Here is a 14,352-nt window from a genome sequence, read left to right on the forward strand (position 1 = left end):
GTGCACACACCACTGTTTCTTCTTCATAAGTACTTTATAAAGAGTTCCATCAATCAGCTCTTACAAGAGAAAGCTTCGGGAGACCACTCTCTTCAGTAGTGGAAGGCTAGAAAACAATGGCATGGCAATGTGGATGTGTACCGTAGTGAGAAAGCCTAATGTTCTTGTTGTTTTCCCAGAGTAAATGGTCCAGCAGAGCTGCTATTAAAAGCTCTTATAATGAATCAGGGCCACTGGGCTTTCTCTTAAATCCCCCCATGAACCTAGAAAGAATAACCCTGTCCATACAGCAATGGCTGAATATAAATGGACAGCCATCGACCGATGCACGTGGCACCATTCATTCCTATGTGACGACTCAACAGTGCACTGGAGCCAAATGAAGTCGGTTAAGAGGTGTCGTATGGATGCAGAGAGCTAGAACACAGAGTCTAGTCTTTGGAGAGACCTGTTTAGACAGCTCAAATCCCAGCAGCTAAGCCCTTTGGAGGACTGGTCCACGACACAGGTATGATGTCCCATGTTGCATCATCACTGGGTAACTGTGGAAAGGTGAAAAAGGAGGCACAGTCCTTTACGTTTGGGCTCTAAGGGGGTGTACACAGTCCCCTGAGGTTCACCCGAAAGGCCGTGGCATCTCCCTAGCGAGGCAACATAACACTCATGTATCCATATCAGATAGGAATCCTGCGTTTGATTTGTTTTCCCAATTTTAACTGTTCCAGCTCTCATATCTCATGTCTCATCGCTCAAAATCGACTTAAAATCTCTCCCTGTACGCATGTGTCTTGATTTCCCTGCAGGTTTCATCTGTATGATTTCCTCATACCCAGATGTGACTGTCCTCACTCTCCCGTCTCTTCCACAAACTGTATGTAGTAACAGGCTCTGACCAGAAGAAGGTGTTGTTTAACCCATGTCTGTTCACGCGTAGAAAGCCAGTCACAACAGTAAGCGTGACTAAAACAGTAAGCGTGACTAAAAAACGCTTATTAGTATTCAAACACACGAGCATTTGTGGTTGAAAGTTACTTTAGGATTGCAGTGGGGTGTCTCTTAAAAGGCATCCATACGTATGACGTGCACAGACACAGATCAGTAAACATACAAATAAGAAAGATATTAAAGTGTGTGCCTTCTCCTCTGATTATGGTACAATAGGGTGAGTGCAGAAGCCCATTTGAAATGCTCATGTTTATCTATTCATTATTTGTCGGAGTAGTTTTCCTTTTCTGTTCCAGACATCCCACTTCACTTCCAGTCCGTGGGCAGCATGCACATGTGAGGAGCCGTCCAGGGGGCATCTTTCATCTGCCAACAGCAGCAGTAGCCTCGGGGAGGGATTAGCAATGGGGCTAGACCAAGAAAGAGTAATCCACCAGACGCCCCACAACCAGGGCACATGAGGGGTGAGACCAGGGACTGGGGTGGTGAAGGTGGGGGGGTGTAGGTAGGGATGGGGAGCAGTGGAGTGGTGGGAGCAGGGATGGGGAGAGGAGGCAGGGGGAAAGGGGGTGAGTTGGGCAGGATTGGGAGCACACAGATTTTGAAGGGGGAGGATTTGACCATGGGAGTGGAAGATAATATAGGTAACAGGGACAATTATGACCATCGCTCTCCAAGGCTGAAGAGTCAAATTATTTGGGTTTGGTATAATAGTCTTTACCTCTTGGTATCCGTTTACATACTTGTAGGATTGTGTTTGTACAGTTTGTGTACTTGTGTGAGTGTGTTAGCGCTGTAACGGAAAACAGTCATTTATATGGTATTTTGGGGTATTATCAACAGTAAAATACTGTGAAATGTTTTACAGCAGCATACTATACATTATGGTGCATTGTGGGAATATTTTGTGGGCGGGTAAAGAATTGCTGTATTTGGAATGATACTGTAATTCCATCCCACAAAATACAGTACCGTACCATATTTTTTGAGCTCCAAAAACCTTTTGACCACTAGTGGGAGCATGGTATTGTTGTTTCTGGGTCAAATGCAGTAGTTTGATGTGTGCCTTATAAGAGGCTACATTTGTTGCACGTGTTAGTGAGAGTACCAATTTCAACTAGTATGTGGTAGTAGTGCCCCATCAATTTAAAATGTATGGAGGACAGATTGGAGTGTCAGCAAGTCTTAAACCTTAAATGTTTGAGCATTTTGCCATGTCCTTTTGGTCTGGTTTGCCCTGTAGTAGCTGCCAGTTTGGAAGCCTTTGTTAACCTGCCCTGTATAAGTGCAGGTGTTATAAAACACATTACCCAGCAGCCAAACTGTTTGCACCAATTCAATGTAAAAGTGAAATACTGTGAAATACAAACACCATATCCCCTCAATGAATTTCATTCATCCATCCATCCATTCATTACGAATACAGTAGTTGTAACTTTTTTTCTTTAGTATAATACAGCCAATTCTATAGTATTGTAGTGTGTGTCATTAATTAAACAGTACTTGATTTGATACCATATTTATATTACAGTATGTGTACTGTAATAAGAAATACAGGAACTAACTTGCCTCTTCGCTGCCTGCAAATTACTGTCAAATTCATGGCAACACCTTACTGTGTGTGTGTGTGTGTGTGTGTGTGTGTGTGTGTGTGTGTGTGTGTTTGTGTGTGTGTGTGTGTGTATATTATACTGCACGTGTTTTTACTCACTTCCTGTGATCTCGAAGAGCACTTTGTCGTTAAGGCCCAGTCTGAGCTCTGGCATTCCAGACAGAACCACTTTGAGCTTGATGCTGCCCATGATCTCACTACGCAGGACACTGCCGGTCGCACTTACCTTGCACAGGGAGACAGACAGACAGACACGGTTACATTAAAGGGAAGCTGAAGTTAAAAAAAAAAACTTATCTGGTTGAAAAAGGCCTATGTTGCATCGATATTAGTCAGAAACGTTGATTCAAGTGTACAAATTTACTACAAAGTGTAATAGCATAATTTTTCATAAAGTCAGTATTTTCCCAAAACAGAGATGTGAGATTTCCTAGATACAGTGCATATTTGAGGGTTGGGTTTTGATTTCAATAATGCCCACTAACACAGCATGGTAACGCCTAGGGAGAATTGTCATGCACGGAATAACATCTGCGCTGATTGTGCTCTATCCAATCGTTTACATAAAAGATAACACATTGCCAATGTTAATGTTGAAAGAACACTTGGCCCCTAAGCCCCACTTGCTGATGTGGCCACTTGCTACTAGCTAGCTTCATTGACAAACAAAGAGATGGAACTTGGGCAATGATGAACAGCGTGTAGTTTGTGCTTTACATACGATAGTTTGACAGCTTGCTGATGAGGTTGTGGATGCAGCAGCAGCTGACTCGATACTGTCTACCTAGTTTTCATGCAAATATTTTAACTTGAGAAATACTGCACCAAACACCTTTGCCTGATGTAAAATTGTGCAACTAAGACCTCCCCGGCAAAAACGTTCAAATTAATTAGAGATTTCTTCATTTATCTTCGAATAATTCTGACTATTTTGAGGGAGAAATGTTGCTACCGTGACTCAAGAGGGACAAACAACAATAACTCCCCAGGGTACAATATAGCAAACATAACACACCCCCAAGATGCAAGTCTCGCTTTTTCTTAATGCGAAGCAGAAAAACCCAGGCGGAATCGGTGAGTTCAGCCCCCATTTAAATGGGGAGAGACTACAGCAGGACATTTACAGTTAAGATAGTCTTGTGTTACCACACTCGCAGTGCAAAGTCTCCTTCATCACGAGGGAACCAAAGAAATCAGGAAACCCTGGATTTCAGTACAGAGATGACAAAAGGAGTTTTTAGAAAGGATGAGAGAGGTATGGAAAAGATTGACCTAGAGAGACTGAAGATGAAAAAGTGTATTGTCACTAAAAGGGAACTCTGAGGAAAGGCAGCTATCTAGTTAAATGATAATGTAACATGAGAGGCCCATCAGACTTGCTCTTCCTTACAATCAGTCAGTTATTAGTCTCTGTCTCTGACCCCTGGGATACATAAAATGGGCTCAAGGGGCTGGTTACGTGTCAGACCAAAGGGCCGTGGGTATCCTGGTGTAACACTGTTACATCAATCCTCCGGTTTCTGTGGTAAGGAAATCTGAAATAATTTCCTCCCCCTTCTGACAATACATTTTGGGGCTCCCGAGTGGCACAGCGGTCTAAGGTACTGCATCTCAGTGCTAGATGCGTCACTACAGATCCTGATTCGATCCCGGGCTGTATCACAACCGGCCGTGATCGGGAGTCCCATGGGGCTGCGCACAATTGGCCCAACGTCGTCCGGGTTAGGGGAAGGTTTGGCCGGGAATTTGTTCTTAACTGACTGGCCTAGTCAAATAAAGGTAAAAAATAAATAAAAATTCAAGGAAGTTGGAGAATGGTGTCTGGAAGCTTCTCTGACACAATGCTGATTAATACTGTAAATCTGACCTGGTTTCTTAGTCTGCACACTGCAAATGATTATCAAATCTTTAAACATATACAGTAGAAGTCAGAAGTTTACATACACCTTAGCCAAATACGTTTAAACTCAGTTTTTCACAATTCCGGACATTTAATCCTAGTAAAATTCCCTGTCTTAGGTCAGCTAGGATCACCACTTTATTTTAAGAATGTGAAATGTCAGAATAATAAGAGAGAATGATTTATTTCAGCTTTTATTTCTTTCATTACATTCCCAGTGGGTCAGAAGTTTACATACACTCAATTAGTATTTGGTAGCATTGCCTTTAAATTGTTTAACTTGGGTCAAACGTTTCTGGTAGCCTTCCACAAGCTTCCCACAATAGGTTGGGTGAATTGTGGCCAATTCCTCCTGACAGATCTGATGTAACTGAGTCAGGTTTGTAGGCCTCCTTGCTCGCGCATGCTTTTTCAGCTCTGCACGCACATTTTCTGTAGGATTGAGGTCAGGGCTTTGTGATAGCCACTCCAATACCTTGGCTTTGTTGTCCTTAAGCCATTTTGTCACAACTTTGGAAGTATGCTTGGGGTCATTGTCCATTTGGAAAACCAATTTGCGACCAAGCTTTCACTTCCTGACTGATGTCTTGATGTTGCTTCAATATATCCACATAATTTTCCTACCTCATGATGCCATCTATTTTGTGAAGTGCACATGTCCCTCCTGCAGCAAAGCACCCTCACAACATTATGCTGCCACCCCCGTGCTTCATGGTTGGGATGGTGTTCTTCGGCTTGCAAGCCTCCCCCTTTTTCCTCCAAACATAAAAATGGTCCTTATGGCCAAACAGTTCTATTTTTGTTTCATCAGACCAGAGGACATTTCTCCAAAAAGTACGATCTTTGTCCCCATGAGCAGTTGCAAACCGTAGTCTGGCTTTTTATGGCGGTTTTGGAGCAGTGGCTTCTTCCTTGCTGAGCGGCCTTTCGGGTTATGTCGATATAGGACTCGTTTTACTGTGGCTATAGATACTTTTGTACCCGTTTCCTCCAGCATCTTCACATGGTCCTTTGCTGTTGTTCTGGGATTGATTTGCACTTTTCGCACCAAAGTACGTTCATCTCTAGGAGACAGAACGCGTCTCCTTCCTGAGCGTTATGACGGCTGCATGGTACCATGGTGTTTATACGTGTGTACTATTGTTTGTACAGATGAACGTGGTACCTTCAGGCATTTGGAAATTCCTCCCAAGAAAGAACCAAACTTTTTTTCTGAGGTTTGGCTGATTTCTTTTGATTTTCCCATGATGTCAAGCAAAGTTGGAAGGTAGGCCTTGAAATACATCCACAGGTACACCTCCAATTGACTCAAATTATGTCAATTAGCCTATCAGAAGCTTCTAAAGCCATGACATAATTTTCTGGAATTTTCCAAGCAGGTTTAAAAGCACAGGCAACTTATAGAATGTAAACTTCTGAGCCACTGGAATTGTGATACAGTGAATTAGAAGTGAAATAATCTGTCTGTAAAGAATTGTTGGAAAAATGACTTGTGTCATGCACAAAGTACACTGCTCAAAAAAATAAAGGGAACACTTAAACAACACAATGTAACTCCAAGTCAATCACACTTCTGTGAAATCAAACTGTTCACTTAGGAAGCAACACTGATTGACAATACATTTCACATGCTGTTGTGCAAATGGAATAGACAAAAGGTGGAAATTATAGGCAATTAGCAAGACACCCCCAATAAAGGAGTGGTTCTGCAGGTGGTGACCACAGACCACTTCTATGCTTCCTGGCTGATGTTTTGGTCACTTTTGAATGCTGGCGGTGCTTTCCCTCTAGTGGTAGCATGAGACGGAGTCTACAACCCACACAAGTGGCTCAGGTAGTGCAGCTCATCCAGGATGGCACATCAATGCGAGCTGTGGCAAGAAGGTTTGCTGTGTCTGTCAGCGTAGTGTCCAGAGCATGGAGGCGCTACCAGGAGACAGGCCAGTACATCAGGAGACGTGGAGGAGGCCGTAAGAGGGCAACAACCCAGCAGCAGGACCGCTACCTCCGCCTTTGTGCAAGGAGGAGCACTGCCAGAGCCCTGCAAAATGACCTCCAGCAGGCCACAAATGTGGCAAGATTGTCAATCAGTGTTGCTTCCTAAGTGGACAGTTTGATTTCACAGAAGTGTGATTGACTTGGAGTTACATTGTGTTGTTTAAGTGTTCCCTTTATTTTTTTGAGCAGTGTATATGTCCTAACCGACTTGCCACAACTATAGTTTGTTTACAAGAAATTTGTGGAGTGGTTGAAAAACTAGTTTTAATGACTCCAACCTAAGTGTATGTAAACTTCCGACTTCAACTGTATATCAGACTATTAGGAATCTGTAACGGCTATCTAATGCCTCCTCCTCGGATGAGGAGGAGGAGTAAGGGTCGGGCCAAAACGCAGCGTTGTATGCAGACATAATGGAATATTTATTTAAACAAGACGAAACACGAAAACTCTTACACAAACTACAAAACAACAAACGACGTAGACAGACCTGAACTTGAGCACTTACATAAAGACACGAAGAACGCACGAACAGGAAAGACCAGCCAAACGAACGAACAAACAAACGAAACAGTCCCGTGTGGTGCAACAGACACAGACACAGGAACAATCACCCACAAACAAACAGTGAGAACAGCTTACCTTAATATGGTTCTCAATCAGAGGAAACGTCAAACACCTGCCTCTAATTGAGAACCATATCAGGCAACACATTAAACCCAACATAGAAACACATAACATAGAATGCCCACCCCAACTCACGCCCTGACCAACTAAACACATACAAAAACAACAGAAAACAGGTCAGGAACGTGACAGAATCTAATTTGAACAAAAATACCCTGGAAACCATATTTGAGGAATTTGTTCTACCAATTCCGCTCCAGTCATTACCATGAGCCCGTTCTCCCCAATTAAGATGCCACCAACCTCCTGTGCAGCACACCTGGAGTTTAAAAAAAGGCACGTGAAAGACTCTGAGAGCATAAGGAAAAAGATGCTGTGGTCTGATACAATTTTCTTTTTACTGAATGCAAAGCACAATGTAGGATATAACCAGGCACAGCTTCAGAGCTTCAGAACAAGAATGTGAAACTCATTGAGTGGCCCAGCCAAAGCCCAGACTTGAATCCCATTGAAAATCTGTGGAAAGACTTGAAGATTGCTGTTCCCCGCCTCTTCCCATCTAACTTAACTGAGCTTCAGAAAATCTGGAAGGAAAAATGTGAGAAAATCCCCAAATCCAGATGTGCAAAGCTGATACAGACGACTCAAAGCTGTAATCGCCGACAAAGGTGCTTCTACAAAGTATTGACTCAGGGGTGTGAATACTTTTGTAAATGAGATATTTCTGTATTTCATTTTCAATAAATGTGCAAACATTTCTAAAAACATGCTTTCACTTTGTCATTATGGGGTCTTGTGTGTCGATGGGTTTCTAAAAATATATATTTAATCCATTTTAAATTCAGGCTGTAACACAACAAAATGTGTAATGAGTCAAGGGGTATGAATACTTTCTGAAGGCACTGTAGTAGATGTATATACAGTAAAGCATAGTAAAACTATATACAATAAAGCTGGGGTGTATTTTTGTCTCCGCTCATACAGGGGTAATAATGGCTTATTATCAGGGTGTGCTGGCTAATTCCTGCGGGCGGCTATGGGAAAACCTGGGACTATTTTAGACTTCATAGTCACTGTTACCCTAGAGCAGTTTTTCCCAACCCTAGTCTTTGAGTACTGCCAAAAGTACACATTTTTATTGTATCCCTGGACAAGCACACATGATTCAACTTGTCAACTAATCATCAAGTCCTTGATGAGTTGAATATGTCTTTGTCCAGGGCTACGACGAAAATGTGTACTGTTGGGGGGAAACAGTGCCCTTAGAGACACTATATTATTAAACAGATACAATAGTCACAGACTGAAATCATAGTGCAGACCCTCACTAGCACATTGTGGCTACTGTGTCCGTGGTATACTAGGGACCCTTTGATACTACCCATGATTAATTACAATACTTGAGGTGTTTTTACTGACATCCGAGTGAAAAGCCTCCTCACCAGCAGGTTAACGGACTCAATGACGTCCATGAACACCTCGTTCTTCCTGTACTTGATGCCCTCTGACCTCCAGGACACTGCATTGGTGACGGTGGCGGGGGGGCGAGGGGCGCCCACATCCAGTTTGTGACCCTGCTGGGTGATGTACCTGCAGAGAGATTGGTTGGTGGGAGAGGGGGGGGGGGGGGGGGGGGGGGGGGTGAGAGGACAGATACCATGTAAGCTTATTTAGAGGGAAAAGAATGCTGTCGTCGCTACCTCACTTTCCAACTAAGGTTCGAGAACAGAGGAGAAAACAGAAAATGAAAAATATTGAAGTAGAATCCAAGAACGTGAGGATCGGTACAAAGATGTTTGTTTTCCAGGTGATATCAGTCTTTCTATATATATATTCATGATTAATGAGCTTATGATAAGACCCCAGAATAGAAAGTTAATTATATTAAACCTCACTGGATTAGATAGATTAATGAAAGGATTCGTCTTGGGTTGTGAGCAGGTTAGTCATGGGTGTAATTGGAACAAGGGGTTTTACATTGTGATTCTATTGTGATTGTAACCAAAAGACTAAAACGGCACTAAACTAAAACTCTAAGGCTCAAATCATCCTGGAGTGCATTTTGTGAGCTCATTTAAAAGGTGCAATCTGCAATAGTTAAAAACGATCAAGTTGACCTCAGACTATCAGGCCTTGTACCCATAGCTCTGTGAGAGTGGTTACATGTCTCTAGCCTAGCTCCATCGCATTGTGTCTTTAAACACAGTAGACCTTGTATGTCTATTGTCTACTACTGGCTGTACTATCAATACCGTATGCTGCAGGATGATGTGATGAGACTGGGAGTGGGTAGGAGGGAGATGATATACAGTACCTATGCAAACACATGACCGTTTATTCCGTAGGTGGAACACCTGCCCGCTGCCTCTACCTCTCACTGACGAACAACCAGGGTGACAGACAGCAACACCATCTACTTCCTCAAATACACACACACACACACACACACACACACACACACAGTCCTGCCGCCCGACCTGTAATCCCACCAGATAGATCTCTCCTCTGCCTGCATCTCTCCCAGCTCTCCCTGTGGTAATGACAGACTGATCCAATCTCAACCATAGATCCTTCTGATGCCTGCAGACTTTCTCTCCTCCACTACCCTTCCCTGGGCTCCTCTGAGAATCCCCTTATTGCTCAGCTTGAAAGAGTCTGCACATTGCAAAGGCACCGAAAGCCCCCCCCCCCCCCCCCCCCCCCCCCCAAAATTGCCCCAAAAATTACATTACACTGGTTTGAATTCACCACTTGACACAGGCCACGGTGACCTCATATAGTGTTTAATGGTAATCCCACGTGATACAGGGAGATCATCTCATCTCAATACCTCATCTTGACTCAAGGAGAGTGGAAAGAGATGAAAGTCAAGTTGGAGACAATTGGGCTTGTTTGGTGTGTTGGTTTTGGTCCTGATTCTCCCCAGAAATGCTAATGATGTATCCAACAAGAGCATCTGAGTTGGCGGGAAAATCGACAGTCATACTACGAAACAACACACACAAACACACTCCTTCTCTTTCACATACACACAGGGGAAGACAATTGGAATGGTAGCCAGGCCAGGGCCCGGTTTTCTCAAAAGCATTTTAAGGCTAAATTAGATCCTTCGTAAGAGCATCTTTACATTTCTGAGCCGTTTCCCAAAATTGTCTTTATTAATGTTTCACTTGAAAGCGATCGTAATCTAAACGCTCGTAATCTAAAGACCACTCAGTAGAACAGATAAATAGGTTGTCAGATCACTGTTTGCCCTCTGCCCCTCCCGCGTCACTTTACACACAGAAAATCTCCGCTAAACATAGAATGAAGATGTTCATTTGTCTCTGGGACCTCCAAAAACATAATAGTTTAATATAAATAGCCTAAAAAGTTTGCAATGATTCAGAGGGGTTGGGTTTAAATGCGGAAAACACATTTCAGTTGAAGGCATTCAGTTGTACAACTGACTAGGTATCCCCCTCTCCCTTTCCCAATGTAATAAACAAGCGAAGCAAGGATATAAAAATGAAAACCGAGATAACCTAATTATATGAGGGCTAGATTAGACTACATATTGACATCACTTTCATGTAAGTGCAATCATAGATAACTAGTATTAGGTCATTAGGCAACAGCTGGGCTACATTATCTGAAAGCTCAAGCATTTCACTGTAGGCGAACCAATAACTTAAAGGTTATCATCATGTCCTATTTGTAGGGCACGTTGATATTTTCTAAATAGCGAACGAGGCAATGAGCGACTTTGGCTTTATTCATTCTTGCTCACAGTTTACACAAACGGAAGAAATGCAGAATTTAGCCTACATAATCAAACATTGCGTACAAAATATTCCGAAAAAAAACACTAGCCTTTATTGTCGGGAATAATTTCAGCAAGGGACAGCTCCTGCAACGGCACAGTTAAATTCCACTTTGTAATGAGTGCATCGTTAAAACAGGCATAAGCCTAAATTCCATCGCAATCGGGAAATCGCGCCCAGGTGGGCAGTATATAGGGGGGGGGGGGGGGGGTGTTGTTGTTGTGGAAGCGCCCGGTTGGGGGAGATGGAAAAAGAAGAGAAGCAGGGGAGGATGGAGGAGCGTCGGGATGAGGTGGAGGGGCTCCTTGGCGAAACGAGGAGCAGAGCTGAGCTCGTCTGTCTGGGTGTCGAGTGGAGCCAGCTGACAGTGGCATTGTGTATGTGTCAATGGGAGACAGGCTAGCGATTATCAGCCCTATTCAGGCCCACATTCACAGACAACACAGACAACACACTGATAAAGACCTCATCAAAGCTCAGGGCAAAAACACATCTTCATACGTCCACATCAGACAGTCACCATATTATCAAAGTAAACCATCTGTTTGAGCAATTATAAAAAGACAAAATTATATTATATGATGTTACAAACAGGCTTTCAATTAAAGTGTAATACTAATTACAAACAGGTAATTAAGCAGACAAAATAGGCTGATTGCCATGGTAGTCTGGACTTGTGCCAGAATATGGCATCATTCCCAGGGGCAAGTAACAGAACAGGAAAACAAAGTCCTGTTAACGAGCTAAACCCTCTGAACCCTATAGGCTACTGTATACTGTCTGGCACTAGCCTAGATGGTAGTCTTTTATGGCATCAAACGGCAAGCCATCTAGTAGAGAGATGAGTAGACAGAGGTGTTGACTGACTCGAACTGACTCTACTCTTTAGCAGAGATGAAAACATGAAATATAAAGTCTTATTAACATGCTAAAGCAGGGTTTCCCAAATGTTTCTGGCCCACGACCCGATTTTGATATCTGAAAATGATTGCGACCCCACCCATGTGAAAATATAATGTAATTAACAGCCAATGTTAACTTTTTTATTTGGGGCTATGTCAGTCAATTGAAAAACATTCAAACAGTATTTCTGATTGTGAGTTGAGAAGACAATTGTGTACTTTTAATGTGGGGCGGTCAATTGCAAATTAGTAATGTCTCTTGTCTCACCACCACTAATGAGATGTGGGGGAGTCAATTGCAAATTAGTAATGTCTCTTATCTCACCACCACTAATGAGATGTGTGTGCTTGATGCATGTCGCGTCGGAGATTCTCAAAATCAGGGGGCGTGGTCGACAGTGCACACTTCATCTTTCCTGTCACATCCAATCTGGATCGTATTTGGTTTTAATACAAACGAGAGCACTGAATCCAGTTTGACATTGATATGAGCTGGCGAAGGGTTGCCTACCATGTGTTTTATGGTGATTTCGAACCAACTGGGAACTCTGAAAAATACAAGTCAAATCATGACATCAGTGATGAAAGTCAGAGCTCTAGAAAGAGGCCCGAGATCCCGAGTTGGAATTCCGAGTGGGATGACTGTTCAAAACTATTTTTCCCAGTCGGAGATCGTTTCTTTCAGAGTTCCCAGTTGTCTTGAACGCGTAATTAATGCTCAGAGGGAGACGGCAGAGTATTTCCTTTGAGTCAGGAACCAAGCCTCCTCCGTGGTGAACCGTGAATGCGTTGTCTGTGGCATTCGGTCACATGACAGCTTGATCAGCTGTACGATTTCATTTACCGACATGTCAACTGAGCCAGGATCACAGTCAAACGGATTGGGAAGTAGGTCAGTCCCAAAGTGCTCTTCCGAGCATTGGAGGTGAGCAGCCATCACTCACCTGGGACACACTGATGTTGTTTTCTGTTATTTTCTTTTCATTACACAGAAAGTCAACCAAGTCAGATTTTTAACATCCATTGTGAACGACAAAAGTTCCTCTCTCAATGTGAAAAATCTTTCCAACACCCCCTCAATAACCACCAAGCCTCGGTGTGAAATAGAACAGTCATGCTCTGATCCCACATCCCTACATAGTTTTGCGAAAAGGCGTGCGCGCAATGAATGTGATTTGATGTAGTTTACAATTGAAGATACCTGCTGCAGCATATCTCCGAGTTCCGTGCTCAGCTCTTTTGCCACCTTTTTCCCTCGGTTTATCGTACAACGTCTCCATATGGCAGAGGGAGACACATTCATAACTAGAGTGCAGAGGCCTGCCTGCCGTCCTGTGATAGATGGAGCCTCATCTGTGCAAAAGCCCACCATTCGATCCCATATGGGATCACTTTGTTGTCAATATAGCCACGCAGCACACTGAACATCCCCTGTGTCGTTTCATGCTCAGGAATCGCGAGACAGAACAATATGTCCTCGTGAGAAGCGTCCCCCGACATCCACCACACATTCTTTTCACCATATCAATTGCAGCTGGTAATATCAAAGTCTCTGCAATAGTGCGTGGTTTCATATCCGGCCTAGCCATTCACCGTGAGAATGATTCATGTGCAACGGTCAAGTGCGGCCCTTTTCCATGATCTAAGGGCACTCTCTTTAGATTTGAATAATTTTAATTTACATTTTTATGGTTAACCACATTACAATCATTTTGAGATACAAAGACGATATTATAATACATATATATATTTTCTTCAGGATTTTGTAAATTCTCCCACAAGCCCCATTTTCATATCAAGCGACCCCACCTGGGGTCACGACCCCTAGTTCGGAAACAGCTGAGCTAAGGCCTTTGAACCTTATACTGTAGCCTACTCAGCAATATGGTAGTCTGTTGGATGGTAGTCTGTTTTAGCATTGCCCCTGTGTTTGCAGTCTAAAATGCCAAGCTTTCCAGGCCAGACTGTAGTCTTGACTGACTGTAACTGAGTCCTCTACTCACTCTTGCAGGATCTTGCTGTCTGTGGTCTGGGGAAAGCCAAAGTCCATGACCTCGTCCATCAGCTCATACACAATCACAAAGTTGTCACGGATACTCTCCTCCTCCAGCTCCTTAAAGTACTCCTTAAACACCTACAGATTTACAGACAACTTAATACAAGATCAATACAATACCAGAATAGTAAGCACAGTGTATTATACTAGGTGTTGTCAGTGAAGCACACACTCACCTGTACTATTTTGTAGAGGAAGGAGTATACCAGAGCAGCATTGGCATTCTTCTTGGTCATTGCCACCACTAAAGGACGACTGTTAAGTATGTACTAAACTGTTGAACAGAAAAAGGTACTGTGCCAATGCTGTTTTAAATCTATCAAATGGAACATTTACAATCTGCAGTTGCTACATCTATTTTTGAACTTGAACTCTTGAAGAATATAACTTAGAAATGCCTCATGAGCTTAGTTCAACTGTCGTAGCCCAACATATAAGCTTGCTTTACTCCAATGTTTGTAAAAAAAGTAAATGTAAACAAACACTAGATAGCCTCAAAACATGGTTAA

The 14,352-nt window shown here is 43.0% G+C and overlaps 1 protein-coding gene across 1 annotated transcript in view; it reads right to left on the reverse strand.

Moving 5' to 3' along the window:
* Window positions 1-14,352, reverse strand: part of LOC129855536 (AP-1 complex subunit mu-1-like) — a 31,210-nt gene that overhangs the window by 6,074 nt on the left and 10,784 nt on the right. Inside the window, exons 3-6 of the mRNA XM_055923309.1 lie at window positions 14,020-14,087; window positions 13,791-13,921; window positions 8,525-8,672; window positions 2,657-2,783 (exon numbers count right to left, since the gene is read on the reverse strand). Of these exons, the coding sequence (XP_055779284.1) occupies window positions 2,657-2,783; window positions 8,525-8,672; window positions 13,791-13,921; window positions 14,020-14,087 (474 nt within the window). The remainder of the gene's footprint in view (window positions 1-2,656; window positions 2,784-8,524; window positions 8,673-13,790; window positions 13,922-14,019; window positions 14,088-14,352) is intronic.

Source organism: Salvelinus fontinalis, chromosome 5, assembly GCF_029448725.1.
Source record: "Salvelinus fontinalis isolate EN_2023a chromosome 5, ASM2944872v1, whole genome shotgun sequence".
NCBI classification, from domain to species: Eukaryota; Metazoa; Chordata; class Actinopteri; order Salmoniformes; family Salmonidae; genus Salvelinus; species Salvelinus fontinalis.